The sequence below is a fragment of the Passer domesticus genome, chromosome 1 (assembly GCF_036417665.1).
Source record: "Passer domesticus isolate bPasDom1 chromosome 1, bPasDom1.hap1, whole genome shotgun sequence".
Lineage (NCBI taxonomy): Eukaryota > Metazoa > Chordata > Aves > Passeriformes > Passeridae > Passer > Passer domesticus.
Genome location: NC_087474.1, coordinates 112,580,965 through 112,606,366, shown reverse-complemented (window position 1 = coordinate 112,606,366; position 25,402 = coordinate 112,580,965). Strand labels below are relative to the sequence as shown.

Here is a 25,402-nt window from a genome sequence, read left to right as displayed (position 1 = left end):
GAAACAAATCTATCCCTGCATAATGTGCAGGCTGGGTTTTCAAGGAGAGTGGTTCATGGAAGAAGGCACAAACACAGAATTACATGGATAGGGTGACTATATTATGGATACGTAAAAAGGAAGGTCAGATTTCACGCCTGCCCATTCCGATGATGTTATTGTCATATCAGGAGTTCTGAGTCAATCTTGGAACACTTTCCAGGACTCAGGATACGTGGAAGCAACAAAGAGTAATGGAGCAATTTGCCACCCTTCAGTGCAACCATTTTTCAGCTGCAGCAGTTTTCTGAGAGGCCTCCTGTTTGAGTATAGCATTGCAATAATAATTACCTAGCCACATTAGCATAACATCTGTCGCAAACACACAGTCATTTCCCTGCTTTGCTGAGTTCCTTATTTGGCATCTTAGTCTCACAGTTTGTGAGGGTAACCTCTTCAGCAATTGCTCTAACAGAGTATTTTCATTTGTGTTTCTGTGATCTTATCTTTGCTGGTCATAACAAGAAGTTATTTTTTTAGTGGATGGGATTCTCCTTTTCAACACCAGGCAGCCCTGTTCACAGGGAGATAAGAGGTAGGGGCTAAATCTGTCATATGTCCTCAAATACTGACATTAAGCTAAATCCTATTATGAAAATAAGCCATAAAAATCTTTACTTGAAAAGGGGCAACAAATGGGTAGATCATGCTTTTCTGTTTCAAACCTGGAGTAGGTGCTTCTAAATAAAGAGCATTTACTTGAAAACACGGTGTCTTCCCTTTGAGTAACATTTACCATTCCAAAATTATCACCTTTACACATTCCGTACTACTGAAGTAGACGTCCCTCAGTATTCTCCCTTTATATTCATTAGTCTTTTGCACTTACACATAGAAGATTACAATCAAGCTGTAAAAAGGCTTGCATTTTCCTCAGCTGTGTCTGTCAAGTGGGATTGGTTTCTGTTGTGAGTGTGTGGAGTGGTGTAGCCAGGAGCTTTCTACACCGAGGCACCATTTGTGGTCCTTGCTGAACCACAGCTCACTGTTGGTGGATCCAGAGCCTCCAGGGCACAGGTAACCTGCTTCCTCATTTGTGTTAATTTTGCCTTTTCACCACAAATGTCACTATTGTTTCCCCCATCCGGGAGAGGGGAGGGCATGATCAGAGCAGCTGCTTACTGGTGTGGTTATTTTGGTGGAGAGGAAGCAATTTGAAAGTATGATACCCAGTGCCATATGTAAATCAGTGGCTCTCTGGCTCTTCAGCTGAGGATTGTGCCTGGCAGCAGCAGTGTGTGAGAGAGGGCTGCTTAGGGCTACCAAAGAGCTGGCATTAGTGAGGAGATATAATTTTGTAATTTTGCCTCTTTGTATGCATACAACACTCAGAAAGAAACAGCCATTAGAGCAGTCATTTATTCCATACCCACCATCACCCCTGCTCATACTACAGCAGACAGGATGAGATCTTACCCTGTAAATCTATGAGAATCCTCATCTCTTAGTCACAACTAACACATGTCCCCCAGAAGCATTTTCCATAACATCTCGCAGATCAGCATGACATTAGGACCGGATGTTATGATTTAGTTTAGTTTTATTTTTTATTTCCATTTAAGAGAAAAAGAAAGAGGTAAGTTAATAGCAAGGATTCAGGGCTGTGAGGAACTGTATCCTGATGCACCAAAATTTTTAAGCACATCAATAGTTCCAAAAGTTCACGGACTTGTGTGTAGAGTTAACATATTTGGTTAAGCCAGCACACTCAAATCAAGTCTCATATAAGCAATATTTCTCCATTCATTGTCAACCATTAGCAAGTGTTTTACAAACCATTTTCTGGTAATAGATAATGATAGGATTTCAGGCCTTCTGTTAAGAAGTTCCTTATGCTTGCCAAAATCACAGCCTAATTAAGCAGGAGGTTTTATTCCAGTCCTGTTAGGATAAGTGATGAAATGGTAAATGGAAATAACTGTGTTAAATGGGATGGTAGAAGATGCAAGACTGGGAAAGAAGGAAGGGTGTTTCGTTTGAAAACTTGCAGAAGGAGATTGCAGGAAAGAGCTCTCACATTATGAAATGGGAAGTGAGACAAGGGCAAAAGTTAGCAGAAGATTGCACCCAAATCTGAGGCCTTCCTTCCTCTCCATCAGCCTCTTGTTGTCTCTCTCACAATACCTTTATAAGGCTTTACCTTTAGAAGCCCTTGTGAAATGGAGTTTTTTCCTAACGTTTTTCTCTTTACAGCTTTTGTGGCTCTTTTCCCTGGACATTCTGTGTCAGTTCATTAAAACTTAATGTCTTTTTAGCAAGACCAAAACATACAGATAAAAAACCAAGAAACTGTGGGGAAAGGATTGTTGCAGGTGTCTGTCCCCTATAAGTGCAGACTGAATGGGATGTCACTTGTGCATTTACCTTATAGTTGTTGTTCAAGGGCAAAGAGCAGAAGTGCACTCTATGCTAGTTTAAGGATGATCTCAGTTTACAGCTAGCTGCTTCAAAGATTATGGCTTAATGTATTACACAAATTATGTCTGTCAGTCTCAGAGCACAGATCTTCCTCAATAACTGGCTAACAAATCCAGAAGAATTCAAGGACAGCTGGAATCACAGTGCCTTTACCGCATGGAAGTCAAAGCCTATTTTTCTCATCCCTTTTCATCTTCAAAAATCATCCTTTGTGGTTTTAGAAGGTGACTGGATAATATAGCTTATTGCAACACTTTCCTGTGTTGTTAAATAGAGTTCTTATTACACGAGAACATAAATTTCTAAAAGAGTTATAAATTTGAATATAAAGAGTAATATGTGCTGAAAGGGAACATGTAGGTGAGAAATAAGAAAATAAAGAGAAGTGCACTTAAAATAAACATGGCATCCAGTGCCCAAGTTTAAATGTAGTCAAATGATTCTCTGTGTTTGATAGGAGATCCTGTTGCTACAGAAATAATTTGCATTCTATCATTATGTAGTGCACAGAGACTGAAACAATTTTTCATACTTATAATGGAGAATAGAATATAAATAATACATTTTAAATGCAAGAAAGAAATTATTCAACCACAGTAACATAATAAGCTTTAGCATACTCAACAATTTTGTTAATATTAATTTTGAATATTGTGTTATATATTTGTGAACCACTGCAGCCTAAGTAATCAAAATAAGAAAGGGAGGGTAATCTATATTTATCTCATTACTGTGCATAACTACACTATTCTTCTGGATAGCAAATGTATTCCTGTAGAACAATACTAATGTGACTCCATTTCCAGCTTTATGAGGAACCATCCAAATTTATCAAAAAAATCCCCTACCTCTAGTGCATCTTAGTTGAAAATTTTAAAGCTATTTCCAGTAGGTTTTAATTGAAATATCAGGAAAACAGTGATTTCTCTTGCAGCAAAAAGCTAAGACCTGATTCTGCTACAATGACACAAAAGAGAAATCTGCAATTGGCTTCATAGTGAGAAAAATGGCCTTTTTAATCTGAAATTTGGGACATTTTTAGAACATTTTTCTGAGCTCTAGCTTGATTTCTATTAAAGCTAATGCAGAGACCCCTGCGGCATTTTGCAGGAATTGGATCAGGCTCTCAGTGGAACAGTCTGTTCTATATATAACTTATTCACTGCCGTTGGTGTTCGTGGCAGACAGGCTCCCCACCCGAAGGAGCTCTGAGAGGTGATGGATCTTTACAGATGTAAGGCAGCTTGAAATAATTGCCATGGCAAAATGTGTGTGTGAGATTATGTGAAACAACCTGCAGCTTTCTACTGCTTTTGAAGGGACACTCTCTGTAACTCTGACAGAGTGCTAGAATTGCACATCTCTAGACATTTATAATTTTCTGTAATAATTGCATGAGAAATTACATTTGGGTGTACATTTGTACATTTGCATTGGGGTGTCCTGCCATGGAAATGCTCCTTACTGCATTTCTCTGAAGGACTTATGTCTTCACTGCTGGGCTATAATACATAGATTTAGAAAAAGATGTGATGGAGAACTGAGTCGAGCTTAATGTCAAACAGTACCTAAGTGTTGTTGGATGATTTTAGTTGTAGTTCAGTCTGCTTTTAAGTTTCTCCCAACACCATTTTGTGTAGATGTCAGTATTTTGATTTCTACAATTTTTTCTCTTGCATCCTACATCCTTCTGTCACTCACTAGGGACCATCCAAGTTATTTAAACGCTTTACATTATTTACAGGAACATTATTACTCTGCTTGCCTACATATAAGTGTTCTATCCAGTATTTTGTCCAGCCAGAAAATTTCTCTTGGTTTTAAAGAGTTTAATAGAATCCTATTGGAATTTAGAAGAAAATTAAATTCTTCTCATCTGGGATATCAGTGTCTTGACTTCTCTGCATTTACGTGCTATTGAGACTCTTTGCTTTCTTATGCTAACAGTTCTGTAAGGATGGATTAGAAACAGGTATTTCTGGTGTTTTCAGTATTTCTACATCAGTAATGTATCCATTGGTATTCCAACACCAATGGAATTCAGTGACCTTTCATCAATAATCCAGCTGGAAAAAGACAATACAATATGATTGAGCCTTCTTAAAGTTGAAAACAATGTGACTATTTTCCTAGTAATTAAAATATCTTATTTTAATTTCTTATGTTTTATAACTTCTGGTCACTTTAAAGTCGAACTTAGCTTACATAGCAACAAAATAAATTCTGACCTTTATTTTTATTGGTTTGTTTTTCAGCTTGAACTCTGCTTCTTTCATGGTATCTAAGCATTTGCAAATGAGTCATATTTTCCTGTATCCTCAGTGCATAAACATGTGAATGAACACAGTAGTGAATGTGAATGAGCACAGCAATGATTTAATGCAGAGATTCTTGCCTTGAGTTTATTCCTTACTTACATGACCATGAAGCTACACTCCCTTATTAGAACCAGTGGATTTGATGATAGTGAGTGGATGAAGGGATAGTCTTGGGCTGAGCCACTGAGGAAGAAGAGCAGTGGGTTTATCAGAAATGTGAGTGCTGTGGCAAAAACTGTGGAGGAAAATTAGCATTTGGGGGGCAGCTGGTGCTTCATGGGTTAATGCTTTATCCACAGTAACTTATGAAGGCTTTAAGGGAATTAATGAAATGGAGAGGACTGGAAAGCAGTCATGTGAGTCTTGGTGATAAGAAATGGCCTGATGTAGTCCTGATCCACCTGATGAAAAGGGTTTGCATGAAAGAAACTTGGATCAAAAGAAAATGACTTATGCCCGCCCCACCCCCTGCATCCATAGGAGATGGTTCTGTTTTTGTAGATCTTCCACTGTGGCCAAACTGGTCATGGGGAAAAGCAGAACCCACATGGCATGAAGAGGACTGTATAGATCATTTCCTTGAAAAAACAAGCAGCATCTGCCTCAAGCTGTGATGGCCTATAAATATTGATTAACACATCCATGTAACTGATACCTACATTCCTTTACACTGTAGTAAATATGTCAGTTCTGGACAGGATTTGCTCTAGTGAACTCTGCTTATAATGGACATTTTTTAGTAACTAAATTCTCATTGACAATACATGTATCATTGTTCAGATACTTAGAAATTGCTGCAGTGCAGTGCCATTATCTGGTACTGAAGTGCCCATCTACTATGCATTTAAATTTAGAGTCTGGAAATATTAAGAATGTTACACAAAAAAACCTATTCATAAACTTCCGTGTTAAAATATTATGGTTAAGATGCCACTCATGAAATCTCAGGTTGAACTTATTGTCCTGTTGGTGACAGGATCACATTCTTCATTGAAGTTCAGTGGGGTTTACTCAAGGCTGCTTTTTCTGGTGGTTTCTTTCCCTGCCTATCCAAACTTTCTGTGGGTTGAGGAACTTTTTCTGCTACTCCTGCCTTTCCAGCAGTCTTCTTTGCTGCTTGCTGGTTGCTTTTTGTATCCTTTTCCGTTTCCAAAGGGGGTATTTCATTTGGATCAGGTGTCTCTTCTGTAGCAGTAATTTCTTCTACATGTGGCTTAATAACATCTGATTTAGGAGAAGTAATAAAATTTCTGAGTAATCCTAAGTAACAATATTTACTGTGCTCAGCAACATTTCTTTCACATTGGTTATGACCTTATCATGTTCTTTTCCTCTTTCCCTACCTATATAAAGAGATTCAGTATCACACACAATATTACTATTTATTATGGAACCAAAACCAAGCCCAAATCTTTATGTCTCTAATTAAAATTATCTAGAGATAGATATTGGAAAACATTTACAGGTACAGAAATAATTGTTTCCTGTTTAAGTCACCTAATTTAAAGGCTTGCTCAGAAAAGTATATCATACCAGTAAGGCAAGAGAGGAAGGAAATGCTGTAAAATATTTGTTCTTGCCTTAGGAGCAAAAAGGTGGGGGGAAATAAAAGTATAAAAATGCTCTGACAGAAATTATATAACATACAAAGAAAAATGATATAACATATAAAGAAAAATGCCTAGGCAAAAATATGTAAAACACATGTTCTGATATTGTCAGAATTTAAGACTGATTTGGAGACAAAATGCTCTATATCAGAGATGTAATTGTGAAGAATAAATCATCATCCAAATAGCAATTCTATAGGTCGAGTCTAAAAGAACAGTAAAATAATATACAAGTAATACATAAGAATGCTGAATCACCAGAGAGCTTTTAATTTTCTACCCTTCCTATAAATTAGACAACAAATGGTGACTTATAACTCCAACTTTACCATTCAATATGGATGTAAAACTAGGAGAGAATATTTGATGACTCTCAAGTAGTGACTAAACAGTCAGGGTTTTCTAAAAGACTTAGGCATTTAGGGTCCCTGAATCAGAAAGGCCTTATTTTTGGTGAAATACCAAACCTGTAGCTGCTGAAATGAGTCTCACTTTGGAAAATAACACGATCTGTGTATGTATACATGCTTACAAAGTCTTTTTTCTGCATTCAGAAATGTAGAAGTATTTATTATGATTTTAAAATCTTCCATCAGCCAGGTTAGTCAAGGTGACAACTTGCAGTGGAAGTAGAAAAGGTGGTTTGAGAATATTGATTTAAGTCTCTTTCACTTAGGCCTAACCTGGTAATTCACACTTTGCATCTGTTGTTGATTAAGAGCATATGTACTGTAAACTTGATTGACTGGGACCTATGAAATATTGATTGGTACAGACAATTAACTCTGTAACAATTTAGCGATTTTTTCATTAGAATAGAAGAGTAACAGTGAAGGCACTCTTACCTTTCTTTCCCCCTTCCTTCTGCTTGCTTGCTGTCATTGCTTTTTTCTTTTTAGATACAGTTTTATTATTTTGATTGTGTCCTTGGACTGTGTCAGTCTGCTCTGACACAGGCATCACAATCACCTGGAGCAAAGCAAGAACAAAACGTGCACAAGCGAGGCATGGGGATGCATCACAGATTCAGCCTGAAATCCCCATAACTGAATCCCTGGAAGCAACACCTTTTGAAGCAGCTTACTCTAACTTTCAGGGACACATACATCTGCCAAAGCTAAGCTAAGCAGAATCCAGGTGTTACCTGACCCACTTGTATTCCCTGGCTGTTCTGCCAAAAGGAGGGAGGCAGGAGGACAGATTTTTGAAAACAAAGCAGTAGAAATAAACTGATGTCAAAATGCAATAGTTGCTAAAAATAATACTGAGTAATAAACATCAGTTATTGCACAGAGCAGGTCATATTCTTGTTTGCACTCTGGAGGAAGGAAGAGCTGTAACTCTGTTGTTATGTTATATGTCATGGGACAAAGATGAAGTGACCTGCATATCATCCTTGAATTGGCTTCATGTCCTACTAAGGAAAATTGTAACATATTTTTGCATTAGTCCTTCAAACTCAGGAAGCTTGCTCTGTCTCAAATTACAGATCTTGTAATGATTATATTTTGAAATTTACAAATTAAGCCCTATTATTTTGTCTGTTTTACTCGGCTGCTGTGACTAGATAATCTGAACTTTTTTTTGGTAACAGATATTGATATTTCTATCTAACAAAATACTTACATATCACCCTTAAATCAGAATTCATGCCCAAGTGCATTGAAAACACAGGACTACTCCTGTGACAGGATTTACAAAAATACCTTTTTGACTTAAGATGTGAAGCAGTGAAGGTCTGGACAGAGGGGTGTGAAGAGATTCCATTGTGGTTTTGTCACAAACAGCAAAGTGAAGATTAACAGGGATCTAAAGGGAAGCTGGAGGTAATTACAGTGGTGAAAGCATTAAGACACTAAGATACTGTGCACAACTACATGAGCTGTGAGTAATAAAACAAGACACAGTGAAACAAGCTTGTGATTGAAGGAAAGAAGTGAATTCAGTTTATTTGTGAACATAGAGCAGAGTTCATACACTTTTACAGACACACACATAATTATTATCCTGGCCTCCTAAGCCTTATTTTCATTTATGTTACAGTACTGTTACCCTGTTTGGGCAGATTAAACAATATTTAGGGCTGTAAATGACACCCATATTAAGGCCTCACTAAATTAACACAGCAATACAAAGGGGCCTCAACACAGACAAAAGCCAGCACTCATTTCTCTGTGATCTAACACGTTCCATTTATGCTGCTTTACCAAAGCTGGAACAAATCCTAACTGCTGCTCAAGTACGCCCTGATCATTTTTGATCTTTCCATCTACCTCATTAGTTGCTTCCACTGAAACAATTCTTGACCCTTTCCCTCCATATGCTCCAGGAAGAGGGTGAAATGGTGGGCATGTGTTCACAGACAGCATGCACTTGGCCTTGCTTAAAATGCTACAATTAGTTTCTGTGAAGTTAGCATTAAGAAAACATTCAGGAAAGGCCCTGTTTTCCCTGGCATAAATAAGTGTATTAGAAGCAAATGTGAAGTGAATGGAAAAATCCAAGGCTGCCTGCTAAAGCAGGAAGCCATTTACACACATGGATTATATCAGCCTAACATCCAAAATCTCCTCTGTACTTCTGCCTTCTAGACTTAAATTCAAGCTTTCATTTTATGCTACTGCTTTTTCTCTTGCTCAGACTCTCTCTCCTCCTCAGGTATGTAGACACTTACAGTGACGTCGCTGGTCTCTGTGCCGTACTTGTTCTTCACCACAATGCTGTACTTCCCAGAGTCTTGTGTGGACACAGTAGAAATGGAAAAGCTGACATTTTTTCCAGACTCAAACTTCAGGATGCAATTGGCATCTGATACAAATGACTTTTCATTCTTCAGCCATGAGACCTCTGGGGTGGGATCTCCCCAGACAGTGCAAGAAAGATTAAGTGCCTACAGAAAAAGTGCAAAGAAATTATGAGTCAGTAAATATTTGCTGTGTTTTTTGATGCCTGGCTTTCCAAATATTCCAGCTTCCCATTTAGCTTCATGCTTTTAGTAAAGGGATGCATATCATCATCAGTAATCAATAATTTATGTCACTCTTCTCTATCATAAAGGAAAAGAAGGAACTCAGTTAATTCAAAAATGCCATTAAAACCTTTCAATATTTTATGGACCTTCTTCTCTACTCTCATTATCATTAGTAGAGGTTTCTCCATGCATATTTTTAATATAAAATTAGATATTATCTGCATTTGTGTGTGACCTGAAATGAGATTTTAATGAACTGTAAGATGATTTTGTTCACATTAGCTCACTACATATATATATACATATATACATATATATATCTCCCATAAGTAAAGAAAGTGTGTCTGCCTTTATAGACTAAGAACAAAGTGGCCCTGGAATATTTTGTTTAATTTGGGATCCTTTTAAACTATGCCCTGACAGCTCTTCTAACAGACTTGAAGTGTTTTATGCATGTCTGTAAAACTATTTTTAACAGAAATCAAGACAGGCTTTACTCATTCTTTAGTGTTTTTGTAAGTATTTCCCTTTGATGTTAGTACTGTTCCTAAGGACTGAATTCAGTCCCACCAGCCTGTAGGAAGTATCTTCACTGTTAGAGAATTATCTTGTTGGAGAGGTCACTGGCAGCTTCTTGTACCTTCAGTGGGCTGGTGTGTCTCTTTGTACAGGTCTCCTTTTTTTCTTGTCAGCTAATTCATTTTTGGGAGATATTGATGTAAAGGATCCCCTTACATATATTGATATGTAAAGGATCCCCTCCTCCAGTCACAGTGCTATGGCAGACTTCTCAAAAATATTTGCAAAAGTGAGTATCACAATAAGACTCAAATGTGAAAAAAGTTCACATGACAATTCATTGGTACATGGGCCTTTCTCTGGAGCTTTATTTAGGAAGGAATTTATATATATATATATATATATATATATATATGTCATTTAAAGGGGAAGCTAACTGGACTGGGAATTGAAGAACTTCCACTGCAAAGAAAATGGTCTTGACTGCTTCATTAGGAATGGACTAAGTGATAAATGAAGAGTAGACTAGATTTCACTTGACTGGAATCAAGTATCTCTTCCAGCCTTCCCTCCAACTCACTGCTTCTTATCCAGTAGTGTGATAGTGGAAGATGGGACAGAAGAGAGATGCCTGGAAGGCTTTTAAAATGAATGGACAGAAAAATTGATACCTCTATAAAAAGTGAGAGATGTTTATATCTCCCTGAACAAAATAAAAATCCCCATGTGCCCCACCTGAGGACCAAAATGAGAGCAAAAGGGAAGTCTTTCCTTGATCAGCAACAGATAATTCTTGGTACTGAAGGAGGGCAAATTCCAAGTGAGAGGTGGTTATGACATGGTGGAAATGGCCTCTATCTGATTTCCTGCAGCACCTACAGCTGGTGACCACGTGGGGCTTTGATTCCCTTCTCTTGTAGCCCACTGGTGTGCGTGGGGTTTTGGTTGCCATATCAGTCAATCTTTTTGAATAACAAGTGGGAAATGAGATTTTATGTTTCTTTCCCCCTCTTCCTTATCACTCTGGATACAAACATGCCCTCAGCCTTAGCCAGGCAATGCATATGGACCCTGTCAGGTGCTCAATATTTCATTATTGTCTTCTGATTCTCAGGCAAGCAAGAGCTCAGCACCAAGTGGCTCCAGCTGCCACTCCACCACAGTGCTAATGAGCTGATGTCCACATCCACACAGCTCCATCAGTGGCATCATTCAAAGCTGGGGTGTTTGAAGTGCTGTCATACTCCAGAATTCAAAGAGATTCAAGCAGCAGTGATGATTCTTTTATTCTTCTAAATCATTCCTTAAAATAGCTACATTTTTCTTAACCTTGAATCACTAGCTCCTGTTTGATATGAGTGATTGTCTTAATGTTCCCAACTCTTTCTGTTTATTTTCCAGCTACTAATGTGCTTGATGGACCTTATAACTCTTATATAGATAGTGAGATCTTGGTTTTCTGAAAAGTAATTCCATACCCAAGGAGAAACCATTGCTCACTGTGACTGCACCTGTTTCAGATTTCTGTTCTTTGGGCAAGAGATTGTCTTTGCTCATATATATATTTATCACTCACTGAACCCCTTGATTATAATACGGTGTTCAACCTGATATCGTTATGGTAAAAAAAGTATGCCTTGTACTCCTGGGCCCAGGGCACTGAGGCACATCCACTTGAAGCAACCAGCAGCTACAAGTCCAGACCCTTTGTGCTCCTCACTACCTCTTCTGCCTTTTACTGCAGATTATCATGGGTAGGGCAGTAGAGGTGGCAGAGAGAAGTGTGTCATTGTATTTCAAGTATTGCCATTCTTCTTTCATATTAGCACAGTATCACAGTCGTGGATGGTTTGGGGAGTGGACTGAAGCAGCTCAGTTAAGGAAATCTGCTCCCTTCCTCCAGCCTATCTGTGAGGATCTACACCCCTGGCAGGAGGGTAGATAGTGAGTTGGTGGGAAGAAGGATGTTACATGTTGCTTCTATGTCTGAAAGTGCCCAGAATCCTAAGCCTCTTCACTCATTTACAGGCCTTCATTAAAACAGCCACTTAGGTTAAGTTGCCTGGCTGGACACAAAACTTATGCTAGCATCCTCTGTCAGGTCAGATTCCTGTCTAATGTGAACTGACACTTAGCCTTTTCCAATTATACCACACTGCTGAGGAGCATTTATGTCTATTAGTGGAAGCCTCTTAGACCATCTGGAATGCTATTTGATTAACACTTGGTAAACACTGGTTCATTGCTTCTCAGCCATACCCTTCAGCTCACATGTAAAAAGCTAATAAGTGGCATCACAGTCACAATTTAAGTTTAAATTTGAGATAAGCATGTGCTTGGAAGTTCAGTCTCGGGATACCAATCTGTTCACATAGGTTTGTGGTTATGGTGGCCCTAGAATTCACAATCAAAGCTTGCCAGACCTCTGCTACCTCATTTGCTGTTTTACAAAATCCTCAATGATTGTGCAATTTGCATGAGTTACACAACAGAGAATTGCATTCTTCTCTCTCCAGCATATATGCAAACAACAGACAGATGAGCTAACACCACCCAAACCAGCTCTGTTTTCCCTGATCACTCTGTCCTACTCAAAACAATCCTCTACAGAATCAAGAAACATAAGGTCAAGGATATTTGTCTCGAGTTCTGGGAGTATTTCAGCCACATATTCAAACGTTACAAATGTCCTTGCTGTCAAGGAGAACATGTGTCTGGGTAAGATTTTGCAACTCATTTTTACAAACTCGTTTTATAAACACTGCACATTTTGTGTCAGTGAACTCATACACAATTTCATATCAACTCTCTTTTGTCTGAAAGCTTAAAACTGGTAAAAGCTTACACCCAAGTTTACACCCTGCCAAAGCATCATGAGAATCTTGCCTCCAAGCACTGATTAGCTGAGAATCTGCTAATTCATTCTGTTCCTTTGTGTCTTCTATCTACAGTTACAATGTTCACATGAGTGCTTCTTACTTTACAGCATTTCTCAAACTGCTAAATCTGTTAAAGAATTTTATTTTGTAATGTCAACACACTTGATTTTTCCAGAACTGCTGTGGTCTACTATATCTCACGTTGTTAAGTGTTTCAGAATAAGATTTTAGATTCTTAACACTTCTGCTGAGCTTATAATCAAATTCTTTTAACCCAGCTGACCTACTGACAGATAAAGCCAGAAATACCAGGGAGCTGCCTTACTGCAGTTGTCACGTCACAGGTTTTCAGTGACATTCACATGCCCTATTTCACTGTTTGAACACACTGTGAAGAGGAACTGGCTTGTGGCAGAGCAGCAAGAAGTGAAGAGCAGGTGCTTCTTGGTCTCAGTTCTGTTAAACAGTAAGTTGTAGAAGCAGGGAAAAAGTTGTGAGACTGAGAACTCAGTTTCTGGGTCATCTGTTCTGTGCTCAAGCATCAGTGTTCCTCTGGGAGTGCCTTACCATAATCTTTCAGCTAAACTCTCCTAATATAATCCATTATAACACCAGTGACTTATTTTGACTTCCTTCTCCTTTACCCTGAGGAAATAAAGAATTTTTTCTCCTATTGTCTGCATGAGAATTGAGTTATTGTGGTTTACTACTTTTACACCATTTAAAAGCCAGCCTCTACAGGTGTGATTACCATGCCACATTGCAAAGAGCTTAACTGCAGAAGGCACAGAATGACTGGCTCCCATGTGAAAACAAGAGTTAAACTTTCCTGATGCTTTCCTGATACAAGAAAAAAATCTAACTGTGAAACCTGTGCATGAATTTTTAAAGAGCTGGTTACATAAGGAGTTTTAGTCCCAATTCACATTGTCATCTCACTTTTATCTAATTCTTAAGAAGAGACACTGCCCTGAATACATAAACCCATCTGTGCAAGTCCATTGAATTATGTACAGAAGGCAGGGGATGAATAAATAATGTAGCAGATTTTTAAAATGGCATCTTGAAAGAAAAGGTGAATGTTTTCCCATAATTGAAAGGCATTCAAGCTGTTGGGATGTTGTGTAAAGCTTCAGTTAGTTTACTGTACCTTGCCCTCCTGGATGGTGACAACATCGGGCAAACCTCCAAGTACCCGTGCACGATCTGGAAATAAAGAAGATTAATTTTTTTTTAGTGTCTCAAAACCAACTGTGTGCTGGATTCTGTTTCTCTTCTAGTTCTTTCCTTTTGTCTTATTTATGTACAATTTGTCTCTGATATCTGTGCTAGCAGAGAACTATCCAGCATTTTTAGCACACCATTTGGACTTTAAAAAATGTTGAATTCACAGCAAAAGATGTGTTAATAGTTAGTGTCAATCACTTACAGAGAGGAATTAAAGTACACGTGCAGTGTCCTGCAGACTTTGATATCAATTCAGTTTTAATTCTGAGTGCACAAAAATGATTTTGAGATCTGGTGCTCAAAGTTTTTACTGCAGTAAACTAAAAACGTTGGGTGTCCAAAGGGAAATGAATGACACCTGGTAAAGCACTGGAGATTGGCTTTTAATCTAGATACAAAGACAGACTTCGGTCTCAGTGGCAACAATGACATTCCACCACTTGTGTGTATCTGTGTGTAAGTGAGACTGGTACCTGATTGATCTAGCTTTAAATTCAAGAGTCCCACAGAAATCTTAGACAAACACAAATAAGCCAGTCACATGCAGGCTTTAGCGCACTTATCCTGGAATACGGATTTCGTTCGTTACATGTCTGGGTGGAGCCTGGCAGAGGAAGGAAATGACTGTACAGAATGTTCCCCTCCAGTGTGCTCTGTAAAAGATGTGCTCTGGAGCACGGAGATAACAGCCTTGTGAGACCAGGAAAGGCACTGTGTTGTGACAGTTAACATGCCAGTGTCTTACAGATAGTCCAGGTCAGAAATTAAAGGTCAGGGCAATCGCTGACCCCTTTACGCTGTCTCAGCCGGGACTTGTGGGGGTCACTGTTTGTGTCTGTCCAAGCCCTGCTCTATCTCTCTATGCATTTTTCTCAAATAACTTGTCAAATGCCAGTTCTGCCCTCATTTTTATGCAGGTCTGAAAGTAATTTGAAATTAATTTGAACGATTCATTTTTCCATGGCTTCTTCTGTAAGTAGGGAGGATAATAAGTTTAATAATTCAAGTTGAAGGCTAATAGCTTACTCCTTAAGTAGTTAATGCATACTTCTGTTTTAGTTGCTCTGTTGCAATTGACATACAGGCAAAAGTGTGAGGACATTCTAAGCAATTCAAAAGCTACTGTTGCTTTCTTACATTTCTTTAAGTAATGCAGAGCCATTTGACATTTTTAGAGCATTCAAAACTAGCCAAATTATTTTCTCGATCTTTGAAAACAAAGAGACTTTTGTGCAGAGAACATGCATGAGAGATCCCAGCAATAAAGTTCATTTTTAGAGAAGGCTAACTGATACTGAGAACAGGAGCTTAGATGAGAAAAATCAACCTAACCCATAAGAATAATATGATTAGCTGCAAAGCGCACCAATGTTAAATCAACAAAGGGTCGCTTACTTCTCCTTGGTGTAAGGACAAACTTGTTTTAGGATGAGCACATACATGTAAACATGCCTACATGCCCTCTCTTTCCCAACACACAACCTTCCTGGAGAGGAAGAAAAGCTTCATAGACAGTTTCTTGCAATCATTGTCAAAGAAGGCCTACTTACTTTTCTCTGCAATCGCAGCTTGCCTAGAGTTGAAAGAAACAAAGGGAAAATCCAATTTCAGTTAAGATTTACTTAGAGTGATTGAAAAATAGATTATCTTTTTAACTGCTTTAATCCATTAAGGAAAATATCTCATTCCTTGGCAATACAGCCCTTTCTTTGCTACCTGTGATATAAGAGTTGCACTAAAGAAGTCACATGCAAAACTCCTACGGGCTTCTGTATGACTAGGACTTGTTTCATAAGATAAAGTTATCTCCAGCACAAAGCAAACAAATACTGTTATTATTTTATGGCTGCCATTACTGTATTTAGGTGGCATAATACTTACTTTAGTCTCTGGAACTCAGCAAAGGCTTCATCAAAGGCTTTGTGAAGAGGAAAAAAGTACATTTAGAGATAAATAATCAAACAAGTTAAATTTAAAAGTAATAAATAAATTTAAAATGTAGATGTAATAAATTTAAAATGCATGCATGTGTACTGTACAAACACTAAAATGCTGAATGGTTTGACTGATAAAGGCCATCTGGTATATGTCATAATGCATAAACACACTTTTTTCTTCCAGAAGTCAGGCTTTAAGACAGAGGGCAGGAAAGTAGTAGGTTGAAGTAATTTCACAAAAGAGAGGAAGAAATGCACAATACATCACCTAAATGAGGGATTACGGCAGTGACCTTCCAAACTTTGTATATTATACATCCCTATATAAAATTATTTTGAGCATGCGCTCCCTATATGTAAATTTATTTGTAGATTGTGTAGATGTATACGAGTGAACATCTTGTATATTCTCACTGCTGCCCCAGTGAAGCACACTGGGTCATCTTGCACACACCCACTTCAGAGACCAGCAGGTTATGGAATACAATAGATATGATTTTCCAAGGATTTTTCACAACTGCTTGAAGCATCACACTGATGGCAGCAAGCAAAGTGAACAACAAATTGTTGTCTACTTTGTAAATTCAGGCTAAGCTGCCATCATGGGGGAGGTCAACCTCTCCTGCTTTGAAAGGGAAGAAGAAATGTCTTTTCCTAGAAAGTGTAAATAGAGTACCAGAAGGAGCAGCATGGAGATGATTAAAATGTTATCACCCTTACACAGAGCTTTTGCAAACAAAAAGTGAAGCTTTAGGGATGGGAACAGCTGGGAATGGAAAGAACAGTTTGGAAGGAGTTAATCTATTCTCTAGGATCTGATAGGTCTCTCTCAGAGTAAAAGAGTTAAAGCTTCCAACAGTCAATCCAAATTTTTCCCTTAACAGTCCTTCCTCATGCTGATGAGAGGTCTTGGCATCTCTGAAAAATTAGGAGTTTTATTACACCCATCAAAGAAATGGAGTAGGAAAGTATCAGAACAAACTCGTCCCTCACTTCCTCCTGGAAATATTCCTTGGAAGAGAGACACATAGAAGGCATTCAGTGCTACAACTCATATTTAATACTGCCAATCAATGCCAGGAACACAAGAGGTTTTGTAAAATAGCTCAGTAACTGGGCTGGCATCTCAGTAGGCAGACTGTAAGTGGGTATTTGGAATAGGAAAAAGCAGTTTGTATTTTATTACTTGAGAGCACAGGCTGGGGAGAACAAATCACATAAACACAGAGTAAGCTGAATTGGAAGGATTCCACAAGGATCATCAAGTGCAACTCCCAATCCCGCACAGCACCATCCCCAAGAGCTACACTGTGTGCCCAAGAGTATTGTTCAAAAATGCTTCTTAACTCTGTCAGGCTTGTTGACACAGTCCCTACAAAGAATGCCAGACAGATGGGTGCACACGCAGACCCCACGGGGTGACAGATTTGTGGCAAGATGCTGCTGTAGATGCTCCCTCGCTGCCACAGCGCACTGCCCACACGGCAAGGATGTTAGCAGAGGGAATGGCCTACCTTGTCCAGAAAGATCCACGGTCTTTTTGTGCGTTGTGTTGCCATCAAAGAGTTCCATTATGTATCTGCCTTTGTCCTGTGGAGTGGGCTCATTGATCTGCAACCAGATCTGCTCCCCGGTGACACCAGTCCTCATCCGGTCCGTGAACTTAATCTGAGTATCACTGAAAAGTTCAAAACAATGTTACCTTTTGGTTTCACTGCAGTATAAAAAAGGTTTGCTCGTGTTGAGTCACTGAGCACATCTGGAGTTACTAAATTATTTACAAGATGCTATGGTATGTCACCATATTCTGAAACCTTTGAAGTCAAACCCTTGCTAGAATTGTGAGCCAGCTGGGCAGAATCGGTGTGACAGCCTTTCCCTGTTCAAGGTCCAGCTATCCTCAGAGCTTGCAGAAGAATTATGCATCTCAGTCTATGACCTGAGCCATAGAAAAGCTTTACAAGTTTAAAAACCAGATCTCTGAAGGGTAGCCCAGGCAGCCAAAAATGTTACTGTTCTCTTTTGAGCATAGGTTTATTTCTGCTTGGGCAAAACAAAAGTACACAGGGCTGTATCTACACAAAAAAAACCCACTTTTGTCAGAAATGGTGTTTGCCCAGTTCGAATGGTTTCTGATGCTCTGCTATATTTGGAATTTAAACACACTTTGACATAAGTGTATCTTCCATTAAAAAAAACCCCAGAAAACAAAACAAAAAATTCAAAAACCCAACACCCCCCTCCCTCACCCCCCCAAAATAAATTTCTTAGTTTTCTAGCTAAGCAGTTAATAATAAGGCAAAAGATATTTGCCAAATAAGCTGCTAATTTCCTTGTTATCTTTAAACTGATAACTTTGAATGCAATGGAGGGGAAAAAATTTTCTAGATTAATTTTACATGCTTCAAGATGAAACAAGTTTCTAAAAATAAAATGGAGAAAAGAGAGAAAGAGAGAGGGGGAAAAAAACCCACAACACTTCATATTCTCTCTTGCACTTATTTGAAATACTTGGGACTTTGGATGATACCAAGTCAAAACGGGTGCCAAGAAACAAGAGGGCCTCAAATGGCTTTCATTTCTCTGACAGGGTGCTGGTTAACATCAGTGTCAATAATTACAGCAAGCCTGGTACAGCACATCCTGGGTATTCTGTGCCTCATTTACATGAGTTTTATTGAGAGATCAGTAATTCAGATTCCATCATACAGACTAACTACTACCATGCCCACAGGAAGTGAAACAACAAGAACAGTAATAATGGATTTGAAGTGATCTAAGTTGTTTACTTCTGTTGTTTACTTCTCTGGGTTTTCCAGTGCAAGCTGTTTGTGCTGGCTGAGAACTCAAAGCTGTCTCATAGATTTGGATGTGCAACTCCCATTAATTTTATGGGGAGTTGGGCATTCAAATTATTTTTTAAAATCTCAGTTCTTCTGTCTGTCTTGGTTACATTTGTAGTGCTTGCAGGAGGGGTTGTCTGGATTTTACTGCCCCAGGCACATGCTGGAATTTGCTTTGCCTCCTAAAAATGAAGCCATGCATTAAGAGGATATGCCTGCTTGTCCCAGTTCCACTGAATTGTGGCTTCTAGACAAGCAGACATCCAGGGCAGGTATCTCTGAACCCATGGTGCTGGCCTCTTTTGAAGCCTGATGGTTCTTGGGTTATATTTGCATCACTGCTTAAAACTGAGTCAGGGAAAGATGCAGCTGTCACTGGGGAGCTGGGAAGTGCTCTGAAGCAGCACCATCCTGCTGGCATTCTGTGGCATAGGACTGTCTTTCATGAGAGACACAACAGGAGGGCCTGGAACCACCACACCTGACTCTCATGGTGTTTTCCTGTGAATGTAATTGACTGAAACAAACTCATATGAGGTAAGGACTCATGAGAGACGAGGAGAAACCTGGGCCTCATCTCTCTCACATATCCAGGCTCTTTCTGGATCTATGAAACCAAAATTGCACTGGGTTTTGCAAAGCTCTTGTGTACTTACTTGTGCACCCAGCCTACTCTCAAATCTTCTACATAATAAGTAACATAGGAGTACAGTCTGATACCCTCAGCTGTGCTCTGGATTTTCAGGTCTGTTGCAGATAAAGCTGAAAGAAGAGCACATGGTTTTATGCAGCCATACAGCCATTCATTGAGTGCCACAATGAGTCATTCATTAGAAAAAAGAATTAAGTGCTTACCAATCCTTCTGCATACTTCATTCATCAGATCTGCAAAAGCTGTGGAAATAAAATCCAGAGACTAAGACTCTCTGTCTGCAGTTCAAACACAGTCAACAGTGGAACAAGTACTGGCTCTGAAATATTCTCCCCAGAAGGTTTGAAAAACCAGTTTTTGAAAAAGCTACCTTTTCAAGCATATTAGAAATCAGAGTAATGCAGAAATGTAGCCTGTTATTTTACAGTTTCCAGACTTTATTTAAGTACAGTCTTGATGAATACTGCTGCAGCTGAACAAAACACTGTTATTTTTTACTTTTTTTTGTAAATGACACTGTTCAGCTGGAATGCTAACCCATTTATATACATTCTAATGCATAGGGGTGGAATGTTAAGAACATAGTGGAAAGGCCTCTAAGTAATTGACAAAATATACTAAAAATATTTTTAAATTATCTACTTCTCTAATGTTTTTCTATACTTGTAAGCTTATTGATGGCCCCCTGAGGAAATCTGTTGTCATTTTGCTTAGTGGTAATCACTGTATGCTCCCAGAATTATACAGAATCCAGATGCAATAAGCTGTATTCAAACGTTAGTTGAACTGAAAAATCTCAGTTTTTCTAATCAGATGATATTGTATGCATGAGGCCCAAAGCCACAGGAAGGCAACATGTGCAGATGCCTGTATTACCCTGAACCCACTTCAGTCCTGGTATCTGCTGGTGTGGCTGACCACAGCCAGGCTCTGACCTGTGTCCTTGAGCTTCAGCTCACTGGAGTCCTTTCCTCTGTCGTCCTTCAGTATGACTTCATATGTGCCAGCATCTTTCTTAGAAAACTGCAACATTGCAATGATAAAACCAGTTTTCAGAATAAGTACTGTAGAAAAATATAGATTCTACTTGTGAACCCAGTTGATATCTTGTCCCTGTCCCCAGCAGGTACCTGATGCCTGAGGCTGCCCCCGTGCCCCCCAGCTGCCCTACTCCTGCCTGGGGTGGTGGGATGGGCTTTGGCAGGAGGTCCTGGGATGCAGGACCTTGTCCTACCCCAAATCTGCTGCAAGGCTGGGTATGAACCAGACCCCTCTGGTGACTCTGAAAGCCTGAGTGACAAGCACTTTCCAAATGCTATTCAGAATAGAAATGTGGTCTCAATCTGTTGCTAAATTGACATGAAAAGGAAGTGACAAGCTTATTATCTCTTCTGTCATCATTTCCTGAAAATCTGAACAAGCAGTTACAGACAGACATTTGCTTTAGTGAAAACACAGACGCCTTATGAGCTTTTCCATTTTTAAAACCCACTTCCTTTTTCAATTGTTCTGCTGGAGTACCAGATTAAATCATATAACTCATCTGAACAGTAATTTCAACTGAAGGCTAGTGAAGACAGTCACTCACCTCTGATATCAGGAGAGTACACACGCCATCCTTAAAGTCATGTTCTTCATCTACCATTATCTCCCTGTCATCTTTGTACCATACAATGTGTGTTTCCTTCTTAATATTAGCCACCTAAAATGGATGAAAACCACACTGCAATTATTCACTTAATCTGAGCAGGGGAGCTCAGTGTTGTAATTTGGGTTAGCTTGTTCCATGGGTTAGCGTGTTCAGGTCTCTCACAGAAGAACAGCAAGCTTTACCACCTGATTGCAGTGAGTTACTGCAGGCCTCCATTTTAAAATGAGAGAGGCAAGAGGGAAAACAGCAGGGATGCAAACAGAGAGAAAAGGAGACCAGGGAATGAGTAGATCCTGCCCAGGGAATTTCTACATGCATAAACAGGCCAAAAATGAATTAGTCCCTGGATTTATAAAGACTTGTCATTCCTTTTCAGGTGCCTTTCTCTGAGTGGGTGGCTGATAGACCTGAAGAAAGAAATTCAAGCTATTTTCCAACATATTTTGTTACATGCAATGAGCTGTTGCCTCAGCAGGATTAACCTTTGGAGGCTCTGTCACTGTCCAACATGCATCTGGGAGTACAAAAGCAAAGGGTATCTCTTTAGCCCCTTCCCAACGATCTAGGTAGTGGTAGTCCAGTGTGGAATATTGTACTCAGGGTTTTCCTTACCCCTTACCTTACATTTCAACATCACATTACACTCATCAGTAACTTCCCATCCCAGTTTATCCACGAAATGAGGACCTGTTTGAAATTACAGTTATATTTTTAAAGGTCACATCAATGGTATTCATGAAAAGACAGATGTATTTTACTTGACAAGAATTCTGTTGTATTTTAAACAAAACCCATGTATTTCAAATAAATGTATATAACTATAAACAAACTCTTAACAGACTAACACATATGTGATACTTATAAGTATTTGTATTATCACCTTGTTTCCTGTGCCACTCTTTTCTCTGGAAATCTGCTTCATCCCGTAGCTTCTTGAATACTAGGAATTAAAACCAGTAAGAAATACAAGGTTAAACTTCATGTGCCATTTGTACAATGCTGAATGTCACTGTAACAGTTCAGTCTAACCCTGTCCCTTGGATGTCAGTGAGGAGCTGGCCACAGGATCAGGTTTTCACTGGACATTCCAGAGTGTCAGAAGCTGATTATGGCTAACTCAACTTCCCTAGCTGCTTGCAGTCATCAGGAGATTTGTGTGTCCTGCCTGATGATGTGCAATCCCCAGCCCCTGGTGGGAAGGCAAATGAGAGGCAGCAGAGTCAGCAGCTGCTTGAGCTCTAACAGGTGCAGCTACTTGTTCCTAGCTGAATGGGCTTTTTAGATGGGAAATTTTCATTCCACCCATAGGCAAGCAAACCACGATATGCTGCAGTATTTCACATTTCTGTAATAATTCCCATTTCTCCCATCACTTTAAAAATTTCAGTTTACACATACACCCTGTCCTGTAGGAGGTAGGCAAAACTGTGACATAAAAAAAACTGGAAGGTCTATTGGTATTGAAAAGAGTGAAAAGCCAGCCCACTGCATAATACAGATTAGCCTACCATCACCAATGAGGACAAGACTAGATTGATTGGTTGCTTTTCCATCCTGCAGCTGGAACGTGTAAGTGCCTTCATCCTTCTCCTCAAGTTTATCCATAATCATTTCAATAAGGCCGGTATTCTTGTCCACCTTCATTTTATATTTCTGCAGGAGTGGAAAGTAAAGCAACAATTAATACATGTCAGAGACAGAAAATATTTGTGAAGTGTTATAATGGTCTCTTTAGGAGAAACTTTGTTTTCTTTATTTGGAGTCCCACTTCTTCAGGTTCCCATTTGTTCAGATCCCTATCCTATTCTAGACTCACTATCTCTAGCTCCAGCTCCAAAGGTACAACCAAATAAATAAATAAATAAATCTGTTTATTTACTGATGCTGTACAAGCACATGTCATGCCTGTTGCACAGAGAGTACTATGTTCCTTTTCATTAGAAAGGTTTAGATTTGCATCTCTTCAGAATAATGCTTTCTTTGGGCGTGATTATACTGCACAAGGCTGTGTCTGGAATGCCCCCTCTCTGCCTTCTATTTGGTATCAGTGCCGCAACAAAGTCATGCCATGTCCTGTTTTTGGGGGTAACAAGTTCTACAGCTGGAATCAACCACTTGGGAATTTTTCTGTGGTGTAATAAATTCCTTCAAACCACAAAGAGAGGTGAGGACAAGAGTATTCTAGGGCTCTAGATGGAGGTGGGAGGAGTCTGGGCAATTGCAGTGATTCCTTGAAACCACAGTTAATAAAACACATGGTATTCACAAAAGTGGCAGGAAGGCATACACCTTCCCTTTACAAAATGTATCCAGTAGAATTTATCTTGACCTCAAAACTATGGATAAAATCTTTCTAGTCATGCTTTCCATGACATATGCTATTTCTCATGAAAATTCATCAGAGTGGAACACTAGTTGGAGGTATACTAGAGACACTAATCCTCATTGATACTCATGAAAATACAAACACATGTAAGCAGTGAAAAGCCTTACCTCTCCATTGAAAATCTCCTTATCATTAAATACAAAATTGGCCTTTGCATTGCCAGACAGTTTTTCAGCTTGCAGCCAGAATCTCACTTCTCCTTTTTCCAAGATTTCCACTGCCAACTCAGAGATAAGTGGGACAGCTACAATGAAGAAAGAAAGGAATGATGTCTGTTTTGCCTGTGCCCCAACAGCTATTGTCTGCTACAACCAGAAAGCCACTTAATCTTTCCATATTCTAATACTGTATTCAAGGTAACTAGCTGATAGCAGCTCTTCACATAGACAGAATGCTTCTCCACCCACGTGTACCTAGAATGACAGATGAGATTTACTCTTTTGATCCTTCAATCACAAGGTCTGGCCAAACTAAAAGCATTCAAGATTTGAGTTGTGCTCCATTCTAAAACAAGGCTATTTCAAATGCAAGCTGCAAGTATCTGTGCAGCATTATGTGAGTCTGTATGCTGCAGACCCATGTTTAATGAGTTGTCTAATAATATTACTGTAAGACAGTGAACTGACTCAGAGGGGAAAAAAAACAAAACAAAACACAAAAGATCTCCAAGCACAAAGCCAGATCAGAAAGTCAGCTGCTGAGCTGTAGGTTGGGAGATTTTTGAAAACACTCTGATCCTCTACCGAGTGGAACCTCCACCTCCAGAATTCACCAAATATCCCAACTCATCCTTAGTCTCCCCAGTACATTTTGTTTTCTTATAAGTAACTGAAACCCTCACATACAAACCAATTCAGTGTGTCAACAGGGAAAAAATATGTAAAAATCATGTGCTATACCATAGGTAACTCTTTTTTAGTTAGCTAGCTCCTGTTAGTAACTCAGCTTAGTTTCACTTTAAATTTTCTTTAAGACACCATAATCAGCAACATTAAGCACGATGAGTTAGACTCTGACACGGGGGCATATTGCTCATCTCACTGACTTCCGCCGTGTTATCTGTCTTGGTGGATGTGCAGATTCTCAGTAAAAATCATATTCTCAGCATTATGTGTGCTGCTGTGTGTGAACTTCCCCCCAGGCTGCACTTTCTCAGTAGTGCAAAGTCTGTGTTGCTAGGATGTAGCATGGAGCAGCTGAGAGCAGCGTACAAACACATTGCAAAACACATGATGATATAGTCATCATGTGTGCACAGACACACCTCCCAGGGCAGGCTGGTTTCTTTAGCTCCGTGTATGCAGAGGCTCAGCTGCAGCAGGGCAGGATTGGGGCCAAAGTAGTGCTTCATTTCTCTCATCCTGCTATTTGCACTGTGCTTTTAGTGCCTGAGTGGCACAGGGTCTGCCTCTGATAAAAACAAAGCTCCTGGGAGGTGAGGCAACAATCACCAGGAAACAAAGAGAATTATGGAAAAGCACATTCTTAACCAGAGCAGGAAAAGCCTGGAGGCTGAAAGGGCAGCATTGCCATGAGGGAATGGGGCAAAGACCCACTCATGGAAGTGTGTCCCCTTCCTCACCCAGCACATCACTGTGTGTGTAAGAAACAGAAGGAATCTCAGGGCTTGCATAACTTCTTAAAACAAAGCAACTGAAATGCTACAGGAAGCAAGTGGGAGTGTGAATAGACATCAGGCTGCACTGCTTTTGTCTCACTGTCAGCTCTACAGAAATTTTAAACCCCCACTTGGCTTGCCTGTTATTAACTAAGAATATCTTAGTCTAACATGGAAGGGAGAAAAGTATCTCAGCAGCTGTTAAATAAATGGCTGAAAGGATGCAAAAGGATTCTTTTTTGGAGAAAAGTCTGATCGCTTCTCAGCCTAAAGGAACTGGACAAATTTGCCTTAAAGTCTGCCATGAACAGAAGTCTTATTTAAAATATTTCCA

At 39.3% G+C, this 25,402-nt stretch overlaps 1 protein-coding gene across 1 annotated transcript in view; it reads right to left on the bottom strand.

Annotated features, from left to right (window-relative positions):
* Nucleotides 1-1,642: 1,642 nt before the first annotated feature.
* Nucleotides 1,643-25,402, bottom strand: part of MYOM1 (myomesin 1) — a 75,816-nt gene continuing 52,056 nt past the window's right edge. Inside the window, exons 26-40 of the mRNA XM_064434520.1 lie at nucleotides 23,558-23,694; nucleotides 22,573-22,717; nucleotides 21,945-22,004; nucleotides 21,684-21,751; nucleotides 21,002-21,115; nucleotides 20,349-20,436; nucleotides 19,617-19,655; nucleotides 19,418-19,523; nucleotides 17,433-17,596; nucleotides 15,863-15,899; nucleotides 15,532-15,554; nucleotides 13,905-13,960; nucleotides 9,060-9,275; nucleotides 7,231-7,354; nucleotides 1,643-5,999 (exon numbers count right to left, since the gene is read on the bottom strand). Coding sequence (XP_064290590.1) covers nucleotides 5,773-5,999; nucleotides 7,231-7,354; nucleotides 9,060-9,275; nucleotides 13,905-13,960; nucleotides 15,532-15,554; nucleotides 15,863-15,899; nucleotides 17,433-17,596; nucleotides 19,418-19,523; nucleotides 19,617-19,655; nucleotides 20,349-20,436; nucleotides 21,002-21,115; nucleotides 21,684-21,751; nucleotides 21,945-22,004; nucleotides 22,573-22,717; nucleotides 23,558-23,694 — 1,604 coding nt within the window. The 3' untranslated portion in view covers nucleotides 1,643-5,772. The remainder of the gene's footprint in view (nucleotides 6,000-7,230; nucleotides 7,355-9,059; nucleotides 9,276-13,904; nucleotides 13,961-15,531; nucleotides 15,555-15,862; nucleotides 15,900-17,432; nucleotides 17,597-19,417; nucleotides 19,524-19,616; nucleotides 19,656-20,348; nucleotides 20,437-21,001; nucleotides 21,116-21,683; nucleotides 21,752-21,944; nucleotides 22,005-22,572; nucleotides 22,718-23,557; nucleotides 23,695-25,402) is intronic.